Genomic DNA, 20,148 nt, shown 5'->3' on the forward strand with positions numbered 1-20,148 from the left:
GGATACGGCAGTACTCCACCGTTACGCAATTTCCGCTGGTGGTGCAGTCTGCTGCTACACAACAAGGCTGGCCTAACCGGGTAGCTAGCTGATCACTTGAAATGGTAAGCATTTTGTCTTCTTCTGTTCAGTGTTTTCAAACAATGCTTCAATAATTTAGGTACACCACCCACAAACAAATAGTAAAAATTGTGTTATGGCACACAGGGAATTGGAGAATTACCACCCAGCTTCATAGTTAGCTAGCCAGTGCTAATGGAGCTAATGTGGCTAACATAACTTAACCTTAGCGTTGTTGTTGCGGATCTTGGCTAACATAGGTTGGTGATGTAGCACTGTTATTGCTGTTGTTATCAAGTCAGGGAAATGGCACCGCGTGTGTAAATGAAAGATCTCTACTGTGAGGTATTTTTAGTTCCTGAAAGTCCCCTGTTATTGCCCAAGCTTCTTCACTGTTATATTTGATTGTAAATTATATAAATTATGAGCATACAAATCTATATTTTAAATCCAGAGATCTGTTGTGCCCAAGGACCTCTCAGTCTGACTATTAATTAACTTGTATAATGACAGTCATGCAAAGATTTGGTCTCTGTTCATATAGGCCTGTCAAGACAAACACATATTATTGCTCTGAAAATGGTAAAGAATAGTCCCTCCACACATCTTTCTGTTTTCACAATATTACATTATATTATATAAATAGTTATTAACATGAACATTATTTTGTCATAGTAATGATGATTTCTACAAACTTGGTTTAATTTTTTTTCTTGCAGGATGTTTTTTTAATGATCCGACGTCACAAGACCACTATCTTCACAGATGCAAAGGAGTCTACAACAGTATATGAGCTTAAGCGTATTGTAGAAGGAATTCTTAAAAGATCTCCTGAAGACCAGCAGCTCTACAAAGTGAGTTTGTATATTTGTTATGACTGTAACGAACTGATTAGTTTAACGTAATAATTGATCATTGTTATTTGGGATACAAACAGGCTCTAACATATCCAACGTGGTGTGAAAATGGTTTCAGTCACAGGAAGAATATTTAGGACATCCTGGACGTGTATTATATTTATTCCATTTTGTCCACCATCTTATAAAAGGAAACTCTCAAGCTGCTTGATATGTGGAACTTAAATATAAAGCTGTAACCCACTTATTTCCTGCCAAAGTAATCATTACATAAATAGAATTCACAAACATAGGAACTTGTCTTGATGATTCGGTGCAACATAGAACAATGAATAAGTTAAAAGAGAAACAATTTAAATCTACTATGGGATAAAAATAACTAACTATTAACTATTAGATAAATAATAAAAATAAAAAAGTCTTTATGTACACAAATTTACAGTTGAGTTTACATATGTAGTGCAGAAAGTGAAATATGCCCAAAGCGCTGGCACTTAAAGCAACGCAGGGGCGGTGGAACATATGGCCTAACGTCATGGCACATGAACCCAATGAACACCTTACTAGGCAGGCACCTCCCTTCAAGTGTTACCATTACCGACAAGCTGTCACATCTTACCCCAGACCGGGTCACCTTCAACCGCCTAGCGTCCACCACCGTAGCTCCATTTGACCCTAAAATGATCTTTAAAATTAATATGACTTTTATATGGATTACTATTGCAACAACACATCATCAGTAGGGTAAAACTAACCTGTCTCACGACGGTCTAAACGGTCTGAGTGATTAAATTATGGTTAAAGTGACAGTATGTCGGTGTAATCCCTCATTCGTCCAGGCGTGTTCCATTGTAGAAAAAGCTTCAGTTGTAGTCATCTGGACTCAGTTAGAAAAAATTAGACGTTTCGAAACTTCTAATTTTTTCTAACTGAGTCCAGATGACTACAATTAAAGTGACAGTGTTTAGGAAGTGTTCATGAGTTGAACGGCAGAGGGAAAGAAACTGTTCTTGTGGCGGAAGGTTCTGGTCCAGATGGACCGTAGCCTCCTGCCTCCAAACCCACAAAAGACATTTGACCCTAAAATGATCTTTAAAATTAATATGACTTTTATATGGATTCCGCCTGGACATTTTATTTTTAGTAAATTACATTTTTTGTGAATTTACCCTCAGCTTTTAAAAAATAATTGTCAAAACCCAACAAATGCTCAATCTAGTGTCAATCAGCCGCCCCCTCCAGAAACCAGCTTTATTCATTAATATATTTAACCCAGGTGGATTTTAAAATCAAATTTCCTCTGTGCAGAGCTTGTGTTTACTTATAAATGAAGTAAAACAAACATCAGAGGCCAAAAAGTCCTCAGTCAGTTTGCAGATTGTTGCTGGGCTAAAAGACACAATATAAAATCTGAATATTGCCTACAAATAAATCTATTGTAGCTGTAAGCTGATTTAATTATACAATGCACAAACTTCTGTTGATATCTTCCAAACAAGGCTATAAAGTTATATTTCTGCCCTTTTCTTGTTCATTTTCTTGTCCATTCACTTTTTGTGAAATACTTTAACCTCAAAGTCATTTACAGGCACATTTTAGCACATTTGCAGTGCATTGTGAAAATATTGTCAAGCTAATGCAACAACAACAAAAATCTGTGAATCCATTTTTGCTAGTAATGCTCACCCCCCAATCAACTACCAAAATAATCAACCTAGCCTAAAAATAGTGTAGTAATCAACCTAACCTAAAAATAGTGTAGTAATCGTAACATGTTTCTAATAAAACACAGATTTTTATCTTTTTCTTTTATATTTTGTGTTTTTACAGGATGATCAACTACTAGAAGACAGTAAAACCTTGGGTGACTCTGGTTTCACTAACCAGACGGCGAGACCCCAGGCTCCTGCAACTGTTGGTTTGGCTTTCCGTGTCAATAGTACGTTAAAATATTTAATACAATTCTGTTGATAACAGAGTAGAATGCTAAAATGTATTACTGTCATTTCCCTCCCAGATGAGATGTTTGAGCCTCTTCACATGGAGGCCTTCTCAAGCCCCCCTGAACTCCCTGATGTAATGAAGCCTCAGGACTCTGGTAGCACTGCCAATGAGCAGCCAGTGCAGTGACGGCATGTACAGTGAATGAGAAGGGGCAGTGTTTTTGAATTTACATCAGTGGAGACAAGAAGAAGATTGTTATTGAAATGATGTATGGTAACTATGTCCGTCAATGTTACCTTTGAGTTTGGGCCCCAGAGTCCCTTTCACAACAAAGACAAAAAAGATGCCGCACAGATTTGCTTTAACAAAACACCATTATGCTTTCCACATCGCATTAAGTTTTATGTCAGTCATACCTTTTTGAGAGATTGCAGAACAAATGTGTGTGCAATGTATTATAATTATCATGAATATTTTTGAAAAGGTGAAGGTGTAGTTGTGTGTCACAATGCCCTGATCTAACATGCATGGATAAGACTCCAGTGTCAGCGAACAGCATGAACAGACCATAACGGATCATACTTTCCCCAGACACAGGTTTTGCCGTTTATGTTCTTGATTTTGCAACTATTGTGTTGTTCTGTCACAATTAGGCTTAATGGCTTGTTTGCATCACACCCAAGCTTTTATTGTAATTTTGGTTTATTTCAGTGTTCTTTGTGGCATTTTTATGCACTGAGACCAAAGGCAGGTACCTCTTGGACATCAGAGGCCGTGATGTCTGTTGCATAAAGTGTATATATAAAAGCTTTCAGTTGTTAGGTTTCCATTAAAAAATACAATATTTCTCCATGTTTTGTGTCCGCATCCCATCAGCACACCATTTGTTGCCTATATGTTTCTTTAGGGTTGATTGAATAGTTTTAATATTTGGCTTAGCCTCTTTTAACTTTTCTTTTTGTAAATAAAGCTCATCTAAATTCATCCCGACTTGAAATAATCTTTGTTTGGGTTCTATATTTCCTATGGTCTTTTTTGTTTGTTTTGTTCTACAGTGCCTTATGCTTCTATTGATATGGGAAAATTCAGATAAGTGTCATTTAAAAAAAAAAACCTAATGCAAATGAACTCTTCCAAAGACCTGCCTTTCTGATTGTGATTGTGACTGTCCCTCGGGATGCGCATCCCTCCACACCAGCCCGCGCGCGGTGACACCCAATCCTCACTATTTCCTCCCAAATATGGACTCGGAATGTCAAGGATGACGTCAAGTGTCCGGTGGAATGCGGGTTTGTGACCACATTTATTTAACTACGCCTTCTCCGGTCTCGTCTCCCGGTTGTAGGCATTACACAGGAAGAGAAGCTCGTGTCGGAAAAAGCGATGGGACGCCCTTCTCTTTACCCCTCCTCCTCCCTCTGTGTGGCGGATAACGGGACAGAAGTTATTCGGCTCCGCGGCAGACAATAGCCCCGGTTACCAGGACTCGGAGGCGCCGTCAATTGCACTTACTGAATGGTGTAGCGCAAACGGAGGGAGTGATCACAACACACGATGGAGGATTTGGGTAAGAGATTTCGTGCGAAGCGAGGATGTGGATTTTGACTTGTATCTGAGGCTGGATCTGTGGGACGGGGTGGCGTGCCCAAATAGAGGAAATACGGTGGGAGTCTTTGGTGATCATGTCAGATTACACATTACATGCATGTCTCACAAGGACTGGAGCTAATATGTGAATTAACACGCTTGTTTTTGTTTGTTTCCCCCCCCCCCTAACTGATAAAAGGTTATGTAACTACATACATAGGTTCCATTATAACACCATTATAACAAAACAGACTCCCATATGGACCTCTAAATCAGATTGCAAAACACAAAGCGATGATCTCAGTAGACCAGCTCCTCCAGTGACCCGTCTAGCTGCTGTGCTTAGTGTCAGGCAAGCTCTGCAAATACAATAAATTCTTTGTCAATTAGATTAAAGTCAATCCACAGTGGGTCTTCTCAGGCATAAATAACAACAAGAGCAGTGAGGGGCAGATACTTGCTGCTTTAACATGGTGTCTTTCATTTCAAGGACACCCAAAAAGGTGCTCAGAATCAATCACTGGCATTGTTAAACGTTTTCTCTTTCAACACAGTGGGAAGGAGAGCCATGGGAAAGGCATTGTCGGGGGAAAAAAAAAGCCCTGAAATAGCCCAGACCGCTCAGCTATTTCACAAAGTCACAGAGTTCAATGAAAAAAGGAAGTTTTTTTTATTTTTTTTCCCCACAACTTCCCATTTGCCTTTGTGGGATTCTTCTTCTTCCACGAAGTCCAGGAACACGGGTTTAGCCCATAGGCAGGCAGCGTCGTGAAGAATGGCGAGATTGCCAGCGCACACATCTGGAAAGGATCGTGTGAAAGTTACATGGTGACTGTGTGAGGGCTACTCAGACAACCCTGGCCATGTTTGGGACACGGAGTCTGTGCCGCTTCCCCCGAGTGTGTTGTACGTTTATGTATTGGCTCTGGTGCGGCTGTGTTTTGAGAGAAACCACTTGTAGAGAGAAATCATGGCCAAGACAAACAAGTCGACAAGCAGCCCTAAATATGGTCAGCATCCCCACTGAGAGAACTTCAGCTCCTTATATGTGCAATCTGGAGAAATAGAGTGAGCAAAATTGTGTTCGCACCACATGGCCGTACCTAAACTGTGAATCATCCGGGACAGTAGTGCCCACAGGGATGAACTAAAATTGAGAAAAGCCTGTAAATGACTATAAACTGTGCTTTACTAGAACAAAAAGACATAAAAACAGAAACCATAGAGACAGCCACTGACTAAACTGTTTGACCACAAGCTTTGTACTGGCATTTATTCCACGTCCAACAGCTCCTAAACGAGAACAGGGGAGAGTTTTACTGACACACACACACGGGTTCAGTTTTTCTAAAATCTAAAGAAAATCTTGGAAAATAGGCCAAAAATAAAATACTGGAACAATACTATGCACCCAAAACAGAGGCGTCTTTGTCATCCATTTTGTGATGAAGTATTTTCCTGACTTCAACTTTTGGGTTTACTCCGAGCTGACAGTTGTAAATGATGTCATGCAGCTGCAAAGGCCAAACACTGAACAACTTCCACTTGAACTTCAATTCTGTGTGTAGGCCGATTACATATCATTTACAGAACACTCTTCTCCCTCTGTTTCCTGTCCACTCAAGGCATGTCACAACTGCACCAATTTTTGTGTCTATGTTATCTTGACTTTGCCAATGCTGTCCGCTCCGCTCACTTCTGACGGTGATAATGCTGCATTTGTTATCATGGTCTGTCTTATTACTGTGTGCTGACCTTCTGCTGCTGTATTGGTGTGTGTTTCTTTAGGGGAGCCTGAACCTAACTACCCTCTCAGTCCTCGTATAGTTGTGTTTGGTACGTAACTGTCGTGCATGCATATCTATATGTTTGTTTCCTTTCACCTGTCGTCCAGATTGTTCTTTAAGCCTTTCTCAATACATGTGTGTGTTTGTGTGTGTGTGTGTGTGTGTGTACGTGTAAGTGTGTACGTGTGTGAGTGTGTGAGTGTGTACGTGTGTGAGTGTGTGAGTGTGAGTGTACGTGTGTACGTGTGTGTGTGTGTGTGTGTGTGTGTACGTGTGTATGTGTGTACGTGTAAGTGTGTACGTGTGTGTGTGTGTGTGTGTGTGTACGTGTGTACGTGTGTACGTGTAAGTGTGTACGTGTGTACGTGTAAGTGTGTACGTGTGTACGTGTAAGTGTGTACGTGTGTGTGTGTGTGTGTGTGCGTGTGTACGTGTAAGTGTGTACGTGTGTGTGTGTGTGTGTACGTGTGTACGTGTAAGTGTGTACGTGTGTGTGTGTGTGTGTACGTGTGTACGTGTGTACGTGTGTGTGAGTGTGAGTGTGAGTGTGAGTGTGAGTGTGTGTGTGTGTGTGTGTGTGTGTGAGAGTGAGTGAGTGTGCGTGCTTGTGTGTCATTCCTCATCATGACATAAGCACTAACACTCATTGAAATGTTGGTTCCTTGAATTCACGACATTACTCTTGTGGCTGATATGAATCAACAATCAGAATGATTTGCTAATATCTTACTCTTTGACACAATAAACAAAGTCATTGTATTTTGATGAAGTCAATGTTCATGTAGCTAGGACAAATAATCTATGATTCTTTTAGTACATTTCCATCACATGACAGTTGCAATGTAAATATTCCTTTTGCAATTATTATAAGAAGTCAGGTATATAAATGTATTATCTTAATATAATCCAGATGCCCTCCTCGCTGATTTGGAGAACACCAGTTCCCCTCTCGCCCATTGTCCAGTCCTGTTGACGTCTGAACCTCCACTAAATGCTGATCCCACGTCCCAGGACACTGCCCAGGTGCGACCCCCGCCTCCCGCCTACACCCCACAGCAGGTACCCTCCAGACACACAATTCATGCAGTAATTCTGCTCTTAAGTAGTGTTGATGTTTTTTTAAACTTATTTTTCAGACGGTTTCTGCTGCAATGAAGTCTTCACAAAATTCAAACCCTGACAAACTTTACAGGTAACTGTAGTTACTTCTTCAACATCACAGAGGTTCACTTTAAGTTTGTGAAGAAATAATTGACGTGGAACTATAACACTAGAATTCTATACACTTGATTTTGGCGTTTTTTCTTTCCTTTTTTCCTTCTTGCTAGACATATTGAGAAATTATGACAAATACACCACACTTATTATGTATTACTGAAAGGGAACTCTGTGGCTAATGCATGACACATTTAATTAAGACATGCTCAGGTACAGAATATTGCTATAATAGCTGCCATTGTGGTCTGCCTTGTCAGCACTGTGAACAAACCTCGTTCTCCTCGTGCTGCGGACCCCCCTCCGGCCTTCTCCTCCTCTTCGCTGTTGGGAGGGGGCCTGAGTGAACTGGATCATCTGCTGCAGGAGCTAAATGCCACACAGTTTAATATCACTGGTCTGTATGCAAGTTAATTTGCCATGTTTATTTTTATGAGAACGACCACTGTATTCCTATGGCTGTATTCTTGCATTCTAGACGAGATCCTGGCCCAGTTCCCTTCTCCTAAGAAAGATGATAAACCTAAAGACAGGACCATCAGGTAATAGTTGACCATTACAACATATTTATCACAATGGGTGGGAATTTGATGCAGTTTTATGACTACTGAACTATTAAGTATGAATCAGTCATTAAAGGTGGTATGGACGATTTTTTTCAGCAAATTTTATCATATTTCCTCGTGGCGTGGATAAATCATTTGTCCTGCCACGTATAAATCATAAAACGCACCTACCGCTCACCTGCAGCCGCGTCAGGCTCGTCCCCACGTTTCCGCGTGCCTAAGCGCATGGATCTATCATAATATAGTTCCCTCAGTGTACGGGGCAAAATGAAGACGGAGAAAGACAGTTCGAGCTGACGCAGACGTGGACAGAAATCTACGGGAGACGAGCGATGCGATGCGCTCCGTTGCGCTAATAAACAAACGCACGTGTGTGTTGTATCAGTCCGCACGGAGGAGTGCGCATGCGCACTTCCGCCTGCGTTCTCAAATCGCCGAAAAATCGTCCATACCACCTTTAAATAATGTAATTGTGTTGTATTATGCTCAAATAAACTGTATTTATTATTTATTATAATGATGTATTTTATATATTATGTATTGTGTATTAGACTGATTTCAATAAATAGTGTTTATATTGTACAATTGTTGTTTGTGTTTCAGCTCTTCAAAGCCCTCAGCCACATCAGCAACACTTGAACTGGACAAACTTATGGCCTCTCTGTCAGACTTCAGAGTCCAGAGCACTGTAAGCTCATTTTCCTCATACACAGTATTATCTGCATTTTGTCCACACGATACAATTAGAACCAGATAGATTAAAGGTACACTATACTTTTATTGCATTTATTCAATTACATGTGTTTTATTGCTCAAAAATGACATTAAAAATATGCATTCTTACTGTGTGCAGCCCCACTTCTCCATTGACCTGACCTGTAACTTGTCTCCATGAAGATAAATAAGTTGAATGTCAAACTGCGCAAAATTCTAGGCAAAGCCACCATCAAGCTCCATCAGAAAAGTCACACAGCGCATATTTTGATCAGTAACTAAAAAAGAGGAAATAGAGCTTGACTGTTTTCTTTTTCTAGCAATAGCCAAAGTCATCCTTCTTCATTTAGTACTGTAATTACATTGTGTTCATTAAGGTGGACATTACAGAGGTCAGTCTAGGTATAATAAATTCAATAAACTGTCCATCATATCATAAAATGTATAGGAAACAGAACAAATTTTGAGTTACGGATGGCCAGTCTGGATGAAGAATTACTCTGCGTCTTTCTAAAATAAAATGGCAGAGTATATTTTCCAGCCTGTTGCTCCAGTCGCCCCTGTTACTACACCATCCCCTCCGCCCGCCTCCACCGCCCCACCTCAGGCACCGTCGGGGGGATCACTGGACAGCATGCTCGGCCTCCTCCAGTCAGACCTCACCAGACAAGGAGTTCAGACCTCCTCCAAAGGGATATGCACGGCGTGTCAAAAACCAGTTGTGGGACAAGTAAGACATTAAATACAGTCGTTAGTAATTCTCGACGTAGCGCCATTATACTGTGACTCTTATTTATACACTCTCTGCTTAATTGATCTTCCTAGGTGGTGACTGCGCTCGGGAAAGTGTGGCACCCAGAGCACTTTGTTTGCACTGAATGTGAGACCGAATTGGGCAGCCGCAATTTTTTTGAGAAGGACAGTCGGCCATATTGCGAGTCAGACTATTTCACTCTCTTCTCACCTCATTGTGCACAGTGCAACAAGCCCATCTTAAATGTAAGACCAGCTGCCAATAAAGTGACAGCAAGCTTAATGCATTGTAACAAACAACAATTTGTGTGTACTTTCTCAGAAAATGGTCACTGCCCTGGATAAGAACTGGCATCCGGAGTGTTTCTGCTGTGTCAAGTGCAGTCGTGCTTTTGGGGATGAAGGTAATTGGTGGAATATCCCTGTATTCAGAGAAAACCAAGTTGTAATATGCTCTACTAAGGCAATTTCACACTAATAACTCTCATAGTATTGCCCGTGCATAGCAAACTAGAGCTGAGAGCTTAATGTGGATCAAAATAAACCAATATTAATGCAGTGATCATCTCTTGCAGGTTTCCATGACCGCGACGGCCAGCAGTATTGCCAGCAGTGTTTTTTGACTCTGTTTGCATCGCGCTGTCAAGGCTGCAGCCAACCCATTCTGGAAAACTACATCTCAGCCCTCAACTCCCTCTGGCACCCTCAATGTTTTGTTTGCAGAGTAAGTGTTTCTCCTTTGTGCCCGAGGGGATATATTGTGTTATCAATGTTTTTTAAAGGAACGACTCATCTCATTCTCAATCTTTTTGTTTCAGTTCAATCAACAAAAAACAAAAAACTGCAGAATTAACATATATTAAAAGAGTATCTTATAGACATCTTTAAGCACAGTAGCCAATATGTTAACATTTTCAGATAATTCATTACTGGCGTTGACAAATACAGCTTGGCCATTCATTGAGTGTCTTTTGTGGAAAGTAACAATTTAGTTAAATTGTGTTTCACTTTCTTTATGAATCTATTTCAGGAGTGCTACTGTCCCTTTGTGAACGGAAGCTTTTTTGAGCATGACGGGATGCCTCTCTGTGAAGCGCACTATCACCAGTCGCGCGGTAGTATGTGCCAGGCCTGTCAGCAGCCCATCCTGGGACGTTGCGTCACTGCAATGGGGGCCAAGTTTCACCCTCATCACCTTGTCTGCCACTTCTGCCTAAAACCTCTGAGCAAAGGCTGCTTCAAGGAGCAGGAGAGCAAACCCTACTGCCATCCCTGCTTCATCAAACTCTTCGGATGAAATCAAGTCTCTGTTTACTGTGGCATCTGCGATGACTTTTTGAAATGAATATAAACTGCCCATTAGTATATGAGAGAAAGGACTGCATTACAGCACAGGTGTTAAAACGAAAGCATATCAATGATGCCAAAAAAAGCAATCAGGAATGTAAACAATTCAAAATCAAGCTTAAAATGATTTTCTGTTTAACAGAGGCAAAGGACAAATGGGGAGCTCTCCATGATTGTGCAAGCAATTGCCCTTTAAATATGCGCTTATTCAGCAAAAATGTATTCTGTCACTGCATTTGCATTTGTACATTGTATTATTGCTGTATGTTTTATATGTTAGACCATGCTATGTCAGATATTTTATTATTTCACCGCCATTCAAGTTGACCAAAAATACTGCCAAAGAAAGAATAAAAGATAGATAAACACATTTTGTCATTCTGTCAATCATATTTCTGTTAACACATGTAGATCATGTTATTCATGTTCATTCAGTAGTTCCACAAAAGTACACATCCAATGGATGTAAAATATATATTTTTATTAAATTGTGTCTAAAACCTAAACTGTGTCTAAAGACTAAACCCATACACCTAAATAGACACGAGAAAATAAATAATAATGTGTAAATAATATGTGAAATGTAATTTTCCATTTGTTTCTTATTTGACTTGTTTCATATGGGAGCAGCGGGTGGATCAACGACTCGGTTCACTTTATCCCATAGTGACTTTTTTGGATAAATAGGATAAATGCCTGTTATACTTTAAGAAGGCATTTACCTTAACTGTTAATATAGCATATGGCATATATAATATGCTATAGCTTGCAAAATTGCCAACCAACACTCACTTTTTATTTGTCTTATTTGCTCTAAATGAATTACTCTCACATTGAGTGACTAACATGTTCCAAACATAAAGATGTAGCTTTCAGTGTGTAACGTCTTATGCATGGACTGTGAATCCCAGATCTGATTTTTACGGCTTATGGTCATATACCAATAAAAATGTAAAGCTTTCGAGATTCATTTAGTGGCTCAACTTACCCCAGTCTCCTAAGCCACATTTAGTGCCGGAACACAGCCGTTATCTCTGACTGACGTCACAGCAGAGGACTATGTCACTAGAGGTCGCTATTCGCTGGTCAGTGCAAAGCGCCCAAGAGATAAAGGCCATATTTGGACAAGCGATTTACTCCCCTCCCCACCTCACCCCACCCGACCCCACCCCATCCTTCACAATTACTGCGTTAGTTTAATTGACGTAAAACGTGATGACGCACTTACGTGCGTGCCTGCGTGGACACGGGTGAGTTCAATTAAAGGCTGATTACAGCCTTTCTCCGTCTGACACCAGAGAAAGCAAAAAAGTCACTGGGACACACCGACATTAAGTGTCTTAATAATGCAAAATGAGTGCTACAGAACATCAACAAGTAAGTTTAGTGTCTGTAAAATATCTACAGGTGTAATCATCTTTTGCCTCTCTGTGATCTGTTGGAGATATCTGTACCACAAATTATGACATTTACATACTTTGAATTTGACCTTTCATGATCTCTTGTGTTCAACATTTCCCTTTGTAAACAAAGGAATCTGACACGCCAACGCAGCCTGAGTGGCCTGAACATGGTGGAGAGTGGAGTGACACAGAGGACGGCACAAACCGGGATCTTCTGCTCCAAGCCATGGCCGAGGACGACGAGGAGATCAACCTCTATAATGATGAGACATTTGGGATGGGTGAGTACCACTCTTCAGAAGTTTGTAGGGATGGTGCGATGTGCCAATCAAATCTCTTCTGTAGATGACGCAGCAGGATCAACTGAAGAGACCGGTCCCCTGCAGTTTGCCCCTCCGCCGTCAACACCACCACCTCCGGACAACAAGCCTCCATCTCTGCCCTGCTCCCCATCCCCCCCAAGAAGACCGCCGTCCCGGGCCCCTCCAGGACGATGCGGCAGGGGACTCCGGGGCGGGACGGGAAGAGGGCAGATGTTTGAAGACCCTGCTGTGATGAGGATGGTGGAGGGAAGACCCAGTATCAAGGTGATTTTAGCCCATCGTTGTGAGTGATGTACATTTTGTTGTTGTGTTGTTGACGTGATCGTTATGTTTTTCTGAAGAGTCTTGACAGCGCAATAGTGGACTGTGGAAGTACCCTATACCGGAAGCCTTATGAAGAAACTGTAAGCTCAAACTTTGAAGACACACCTGTAATGTGTTATTTTTGTGCTGATAATCGTTTTTTTTTTCCCCAGTGGATGGGTCAAAGAAAAACGCCACAATCAATACTTGAGGTTTTGAAGAGTATTGAGTTATGTAATACGATGACGATGCATATTTTGACACACGTTTTCTTCAGGACAGCGCAATAGTGTGTGTGATTGATGGTCACAGAGGCAGAGGTCAACATCTGAACACCTTTTCGGACTTTGATCCGGTCTCGACCTTCAGGGGCCGAAAAGGAGAGCCCAGAGGGTCCTACGCAAGGAGGCAGTTTGGCCAAAAAGAGGCATCTCAGGTGGACTTCTGCACTGACATTGTGTTTTTTAAAAGGGGATAAACTCATTAGTTTTGTCTTGCAGATTCCTTCACCCATATTCCCACGCCAGCCCCTGACGCCAAGGCAACATTTCAATCAGGTGTAGTGTATATTATCATTTTGTCACACACTAGAAATATTAACATACTTTCTGTTGACTCAGACGAATCGTTTCATGTTTACTCCAAACCGTCAGTGTCCCTCAACTCCAAAGATGATGCATCTACGCTTCGGAGCAAATTCACCGAGACCCTCCCCATTTTACAGCCCTTCATCTAACCCAGTGCAGCGGTTCAGGTTAACACATTTCTTTGGCCATATTAAGCAAAGCATAAACTAGACTCATGCCTCCAAGAATAGAGTTTGACGTATTTAACTATTGAGTTTTAATTTTTTTTTTTTTTTTTTACCATGTAGGTACCCTGATCCTGTGACTCAGCTCCATCCTCAGCACAAACGAATGCTGGTTCAAAAGCAGCGCATGTTTCAAAGGTTAGTGGTGTTGCCTTTTTCTTTGTTGCATTTGCTGGTATATAGAGGCCCATTGTCTGTCTTGGGCAGAAAATCAGAGGACTGGGACCCTTGGTGTAATCTAATGACGGGAAAAGAAAAGGAGTGGATTACACGACTACAGATGATTCAGCTGCAGAGTGAGAATCCCTATCTGGAGGATTACTACTATCAAGTACAGTAACTTTTTTTCCCCCAACTGAAGTATTTTTTTAAAGTGTTATTCGTGGCAAGAAATGAATGCTATGCCCCATGCTTTAAGGAGTATTATCGGCGCCTAGAAGCCAAACTGGCAGAAGAGGAACTGGGCATAAGGGGCAAAAAGGAGCCCCCCAAACTCACCACTCCTTACATCACAAAGATTGACGCGTATACTCCAGGTTTTCTGATGCACTTTAAACAATTGGTTGGTGTCATACATTACTCTGCATGCCTCACACAGTTTGTTTTTCAGTAGTGCACATTGAAGGCTCTTTAGGTCAAGTGGCTGTATCAACATGTTACTCCCCTCGTCGGGCCATTGGAGCCGTAAGCGCTGTACAAGCGCACACCCAACATGAGGTAGTTCTAAGTGAGGTTTCAAATGGGAAAGGCAAATTTTATAATTTTTTTTATATTCCAGGAACACAAGGACACCAGACGACAGCGACTTGAACTCCTTAGTAAAATAGAAAAGGTAACTGTAGATGAGGTTGAGGGGTTTTATGCAATTAATGCCTCCCTTGTGCAGTTATTCATAGTGCTGCTGGAGGTGGAGGAGACTGAGCGGACAAAGACCACGGTCCTGTCTGACACTGAAGAGAGAAGATTAATGGAGAAGACGCAGCGGAAAGTAGACCACATCTACTCTCAGATGCAGTACCACGACCCGTTGTGAGTGGCACAATGACTGGTGCACAAAAGGTTTGCCATTTATGGACCGTCTAACTTTTTACTTTTGGTAGAAATTCAACAGGGGAATTTCTACATTTCCTGCTTGTTTCAAAGGGCAAAAAGCTAATGGCTCGTCTTTTACCATTCTTGAAGCGTGAGTCTTCCTTAAATCTCCTGCGAATTGTGGTGCGCAATTTGCCTACACTGATGAACAGAGACCCTGAAGAGGTAAGGCTTTATGCTTCTGTGTTTAATGAAAAATAAAGGACACCTGTGTGAGTCTAGCAGTCTGTTAAACAACATTGATCTGTTAAGTAGCCGAGTTTCAGAAGTTTTCTATTGACCCATTGAACATGTGCACAAGGGGAGGAGAACCCCATAACTTTAGTTTTGAAGCCTGAACAAAGCCAGACCAATGCTGAGCACATTAAATCTTTTATCTGTGTGTGGGCTGTTAACAAATGATGCCCTCTTGGTTAGTCTCTCCCAGTGCTCTACCCTCCGCTACGAAACGTGATTGGAGGGTTGACCTTCAGTCAGCTGATCGGAGTCCTCAGAGACTTGACATTGTCAGAGGCAATGTCCGCGTACGAGTGTCTAGCTCTGGCCTGTCACAACAAGGTCTGTAATTTTAACTGACTTTTGGCTTAAAACAAACATTCCATGGCTAAAACTTGAACAATGCTTTTGATGCCCCCCCCTCAGTTTGGTTTGTCCTTGCTTTATGCGCTGCTATCACAAGGAGAAAAGTTGCTGTCGTCAGGTGTTCCTCTTGAGCCAAGTATTGGTGACTTTGAGGCCTGGTGAGCACTCGTTATAATCTCCCATTTGTTTTTAAAGATAATTAGTTTGACATTTGTTTGTCTAGGACGGACACAATTTTCCAGGTGGCTGGACAGCTCTCTCAGTGTTCGTTGGTTGAACCTCTACTCCTGCCTTCAAACTTACTCACGCTCTTTTGCCGTTACCTTGACAAGCGCACAGTGCACCAGCTCAAAAGTAACATAGAGTAAGTTATTAAACAAATCAGACAATGAGAATGTGGCAGATTCATTCAATGCCATTCAGATAACTAATCTGATGTCTTTTGCTGTTTAGGTCGGCGACGGGATGTGTGGCTCTTCCATCTTAAAGTGAAGAATAATGTGCTTGTGAGGACTGAGCAGAGCATCATCATTATGTTAATGTTAAACACGCTTTGTAATGCATATTAACTTAATCTTACTGCTTTTTCTTTTTTTAAACTTTGATTTGTCCTCTAACCCTTAATCCTACACTTGATCACTTTAACTGTTTCCATTTTACTTTCTTCATCTTACCTTCCTCTTAAGTCTTCAGTAGGTTACCTACAGTGCATATTATTCCTTGAAAAACTACTTTGATTTGTAAATTACAAACTATACTTGGCCTGCCGGCAGCAATTTTCTGATGTTGCCTAACAGTTGTAATTGAACATTTATGTGAAATACCACGCTCATTTGGTTTACAATTTGAAGGTTCTGCTTTTTGAAGTATGTTGGCTTTTGGTGACCAGATGGAGGATTGTGTTAGTGTACAGCTGGAGCCAGCTCATAGCAGTTATGTGCTGTAGTAATGAAGTTTTTGGTTTTGTAAAAGGATAGTATATATTTTGTAATACTACTTGATGTGTATTTTGAAATGTCTTAAATGTTTAAGTTGTAAAGATTTTTTTTATTTTGGAAACAGATTATTTAAATTGCACTATTGTAGAGCACATGCAATATAAATAAAGTATTTAAAAAAATAGTAAAGTATACCACTTGGAACACACTGCAACTGCAAATTTCATATTGTAATATTGACTTAAAAAAAAAAAAAAAAAAAATTCCATCGTGCCTGTAGTTTGCACACTTCCTGGACATGAGCTCAGATTTGACCTCATAACTATTACATTTATAGTCAATGTTGACTTGTATGTTTAACTGTCCAAAGTGATGACTGAGTTACTGAAGTATGTGAAATCTGGACAGTTAACCTTTTCTTGACCCCATAAGAAGAGGATTTGGACTTTAAGTGAGGAATCTCTGTGAAAGGTGAGATTTTGTTAAATTCAAAGCGCTGGTCCCTTTTTTTTTTTTTTTTTTTTTTTTTTTTTCCAATCAAGACGTTCATAAACTTACATTTTAAGTTGGTTAAAATTTGGATAGGTTCTACCCCCACTTCAACTGTCCACTGTATTTGTTTTAGCTGTAAAGCTGCACATTCTATTGGTCATTTTATGACCATTAACTGCGACAAGTCATTATTTGTGACTATTGCTGGTTCTTTGACCCTTACCCGGAGTTTATTAGTCACTGTCCAAGTTGGTGAAGTCTCTTTGTATGCTTCTCTAATTTTCTCCAATGTGTTAATGTTTTAGTGCCCCGTTATTCAGTTTGTGTGCCCTCCTTGTGCTAACTGAGGGGCTGGATTTGGGCGTCCTCTCTTCAGAAGAGGGGACGAGCCGCTGTATATTAGGACCTAACCGCCACAGCCCGCCTACTCCAGATAATCTCTACACATCTCGAGTCTTTCACATGGTTCCAAACTTTTCCATTTCTTTTAAGATTCATGATGTGGAGACTTGCAATGCTACAGAGTGTGGTGGTCCTTTGTCTGGTGCAGATGGCATACACAAGGGGTAAGTGTGCCACACAGATTTGAATACTATAGGAAACAAATGAATGAGGATTTAATTGGGAGATTGTCCTGGATATTTGAAGATACAGTAGCTAAGGAAAATGCATAGCTTGTGTATGAGTAATATGATTTATATCATCTTTGTCTTTGTGAATGTTGTAAATTGTGTATGGCATTACTTAGTCCCAAAATAAAACTACATAATTTACTTACGTTTTATCCATCATCTAACGCTTATCCAGGGCCAGCTCGTGGGTACTTACATTTTAAAACATCTGAATCTAGATTGACAGGGTCAGCAAATGGTAAACAGCCCAGTTATATATGCAATAACATTTTAACTCAAGTATTCACCGTTTGAAAGGGAGGTCTAAAGCTTTTGAGGTGAAGTATGTACATTTGTTTTGGATATTAAAAAAATTAAAACGCAGCAAGTGAATTACTCAATTGTGTTGTATTTTATGTTGAACCCAGATACAGGACATTGATGTGTAACACAAGGAGGCTATGGTGCAAAAAAAAATCTTTGTTCCATCCTCAGCCTACAATCAGCTGATAAATGAAAGGTGGTGTTCGGATGCTTGGGGTTGCCTGCCGAATTTCAAAGGAGGATGTTAAACTCAAATCTTAGCAACGCTGGTTGTGGAGTTGCTTGGTGTGTTGAGGTTTTCTTGACGTGATGTGAAGCACTCATATTTCCTTTTTCTTTGCTCGAGGCCTCAGTTGTAGAAATCAAAGGCAGCTGAGCCCGAGTGGCAGCAGTAGTCTAAATGTAACAGCTCAGTGTGAGGAGAGTTTGAATGGTTTTACTCATTGACTCATGTTTGGGCATAGCAACTGCCAGATATGACAAGTGAAATTATATGATTATTTGTCTTTTTAAGGTTTTGGTGCAGTGTCTGGAGTGAATACACAGGGGCCACAGAATAATGGTAAACTCATCCTAATAAAACTTTGACTTTTAATCAAAGTAAAGGTTAATTATAGAGGGCTTTTTCTCTTTTTAGGAAGACATCCGCAGAATGGTGGAGCAAAAGGTACATCACCTAAATATGGAAGGCAACTACAATGAATATTGTTAAAATGCAGACTTTTGTTGCAATAGAATGAGTTCAAAGGAAATTATCAGGTTGAATTAGATTACATTAGATATTTTGTGGCAAATCCCAATGCAATCAATAGGGAAAAGTGCTCTTGCCCCCCATCTGAGGTTATGACATCAAATTCTAGATGTGAATGCGGCCTATTGCTATATTATCTGTCCATAATTTAAGAAAATATATTTTCTCCGTAGGAGTGGGTCAAGTGATGGGTGCACAAAATGGCTATGGGGGATATCCAACTAAAGGATTGGGTGAGTACTTGCCAATTGGCTTGCTCTAGCTGAGTGGGGGGGAAACTGTTTTAGATTATTCGTCTTTGAACCAGGTTATGGAGCAGCGACTGGGATTTCAAGTACAAATAGAGCTAAATATAATGGTGTGTTGAAGAAAATGTCATGCGTCAAATGTAGACCTATCCTGTCCTATATTTTACAGGTTATGCTGCTGCTGGAGCACAAGGTGTCCCACAAGGTGTCCCACAAGGTGGCGCAGCCATGAAAGGTTGTCTCACTGACAAAAGCAATAGTCTACAGATGGAATATTACTTATTTCATGTTTTTTTTTTTTTTCAGGATATGGAGCTGCAGCTGGTGTTTCAAATGGACAAAGACGCAAGCCACAGGGTAATACAAAATAACACAAATTTACACAATTTGGGGATTTCTGTAGAAAAGTGTTTTGATCTTCACAGGTTACAATCCTCTGGCTATTCTAGGACAGGGTGGACAAGCAAATAAAGGAAATGGTACAACAAAAAAGTAATTATATAGACGTAACAGTTGGATGAACAGATTTCAATATTTCTACAGGCAACACTGCTTATCAAGGAGCACAGAATGGATATGGAACAAAAAATGGTAAAGACTTTTTAAAGACGCATAGTAATAGTAGGATAAAGTCAGTTTGTGAATAAAATGCTTTGTATGTTGTTTCAGGACAGAAAGCCATAAATGGCCGTGCCAGCAGGCCTACTAATGGGGCAGGATCAACTGGTGGTAATTTTAAAAATTAAAATTCAATTTATCATTGTACATTTTGTGCTGCTTACCCTTTAGCCCTCGGAACCTTGTTAAAAGTTTGCGTTAATCGTTGTGGTTTTGTCTAAATGTGTTAAAGGCCAAGCTGGAGCAAAACCAATGAAGGGATATGGAAGGCCATCATACGGTGCAGGTTGTTCTCCAAATGTATCAATAGGCATATTATTGAAGTACATTTGACTAGTGATGCTTTGTTGCTTCAGGCACTGGGATGGGAGCCTTCAGAGGGATGGGCGTACCAGCACAGGCAGGACACCAAGGCTCAGGTACAGAGAGGCACTCGCTGGAAATTACCAAGCAGTACGATATTGTTAATACACTGATCTGATCTCCTTAGCCTATGGTGGCAATGGATATGGAGCCAAGAATATGGGTGGTGAGCGCATCTTTTTGTCACCGTAAATTATAATAGGCTCCTCCCTTCTGCGGCCAGGACTCTCCTGAAAGAAATGCTAAATCTCTGGGACATATATCATACTTTTACAATCAGACTAACTTAATCTTTGTGCTCCTGAAGGCTACAGGCCTGGTGGTTTTGGTCCCAGTTTGGGATCACGTTTTGGAAATGGAGGAATGAAGGGACCAAAGCCAGGTTAACTCTCATATGTAACATTTGTACACTATTGTATAACTTTTCAGGTGGTTAGTTCTTTATCAATTTACAATAGC

At 40.7% G+C, this 20,148-nt stretch overlaps 4 protein-coding genes across 6 annotated transcripts; all 4 read left to right on the plus strand.

Annotated features, from left to right (window-relative positions):
• Window positions 1-2: 2 nt before the first annotated feature.
• On the plus strand, window positions 3-3,845 carry LOC140368839 (elongin-B-like). Its single transcript, XM_072455965.1, has 4 exons — window positions 3-104; window positions 780-914; window positions 2,748-2,856; window positions 2,935-3,845. The coding sequence occupies exons 1-4, from the start codon at window positions 102-104 to the stop codon at window positions 3,045-3,047; spliced, it is 360 nt and encodes a 119-aa protein (XP_072312066.1). The 5' UTR covers window positions 3-101; the 3' UTR covers window positions 3,048-3,845.
• Window positions 3,846-4,195: 350 nt separating this feature from the next.
• LOC140368928 (transforming growth factor beta-1-induced transcript 1 protein-like) lies at window positions 4,196-11,200 on the plus strand. Of its 3 annotated transcripts, XM_072456094.1 has the most exons (12): window positions 4,207-4,428; window positions 6,237-6,284; window positions 7,146-7,294; window positions 7,372-7,427; window positions 7,711-7,847; window positions 7,929-7,992; window positions 8,620-8,704; window positions 9,272-9,460; window positions 9,556-9,729; window positions 9,806-9,887; window positions 10,059-10,207; window positions 10,514-11,200. In XM_072456094.1, the coding sequence occupies exons 1-12, from the start codon at window positions 4,416-4,418 to the stop codon at window positions 10,778-10,780; spliced, it is 1,413 nt and encodes a 470-aa protein (XP_072312195.1). In that variant the 5' UTR covers window positions 4,207-4,415; the 3' UTR covers window positions 10,781-11,200. The 3 variants fall into 3 exon arrangements, with proteins under 3 accessions (XP_072312197.1, XP_072312195.1, XP_072312198.1); XM_072456096.1 differs by lacking the exon at window positions 6,237-6,284 and having other exon boundaries at window positions 4,196-4,428; XM_072456097.1 differs by lacking the exons at window positions 4,207-4,428; window positions 6,237-6,284 and adding an exon at window positions 4,486-4,524.
• Window positions 11,201-12,084: 884 nt separating this feature from the next.
• Window positions 12,085-15,876, plus strand: patl2 (PAT1 homolog 2). The gene is made up of 19 exons (XM_072456153.1): window positions 12,085-12,207; window positions 12,364-12,514; window positions 12,579-12,820; window positions 12,898-12,960; window positions 13,033-13,071; window positions 13,137-13,295; window positions 13,360-13,416; window positions 13,480-13,613; window positions 13,734-13,808; window positions 13,878-14,001; window positions 14,089-14,206; window positions 14,281-14,387; window positions 14,449-14,502; window positions 14,557-14,699; window positions 14,771-14,927; window positions 15,180-15,320; window positions 15,405-15,502; window positions 15,568-15,708; window positions 15,798-15,876. The coding sequence occupies exons 1-19, from the start codon at window positions 12,184-12,186 to the stop codon at window positions 15,829-15,831; spliced, it is 2,061 nt and encodes a 686-aa protein (XP_072312254.1). The 5' UTR covers window positions 12,085-12,183; the 3' UTR covers window positions 15,832-15,876.
• A 2,485-nt stretch (window positions 15,877-18,361) lies between these two features.
• Window positions 18,362-20,076, plus strand: LOC140368755 (uncharacterized). Its single transcript, XM_072455815.1, has 11 exons — window positions 18,362-18,398; window positions 18,634-18,693; window positions 18,878-18,943; window positions 19,015-19,065; window positions 19,134-19,187; window positions 19,252-19,299; window positions 19,378-19,434; window positions 19,559-19,612; window positions 19,683-19,745; window positions 19,817-19,855; window positions 19,997-20,076. Exons 1-11 carry the CDS (start codon window positions 18,362-18,364, stop codon window positions 20,074-20,076), a joined length of 609 nt encoding a protein of 202 aa, XP_072311916.1.
• The last annotated feature ends 72 nt before the right edge of the window (window positions 20,077-20,148 follow it).

This window comes from Eucyclogobius newberryi, unplaced genomic scaffold (genome assembly GCF_026437365.1).
Source record: "Eucyclogobius newberryi isolate DKJ021-1_F unplaced genomic scaffold, fEucNew1.0.hap1 SCAF_20, whole genome shotgun sequence".
NCBI lineage: Eukaryota > Metazoa > Chordata > Actinopteri > Gobiiformes > Gobiidae > Eucyclogobius > Eucyclogobius newberryi.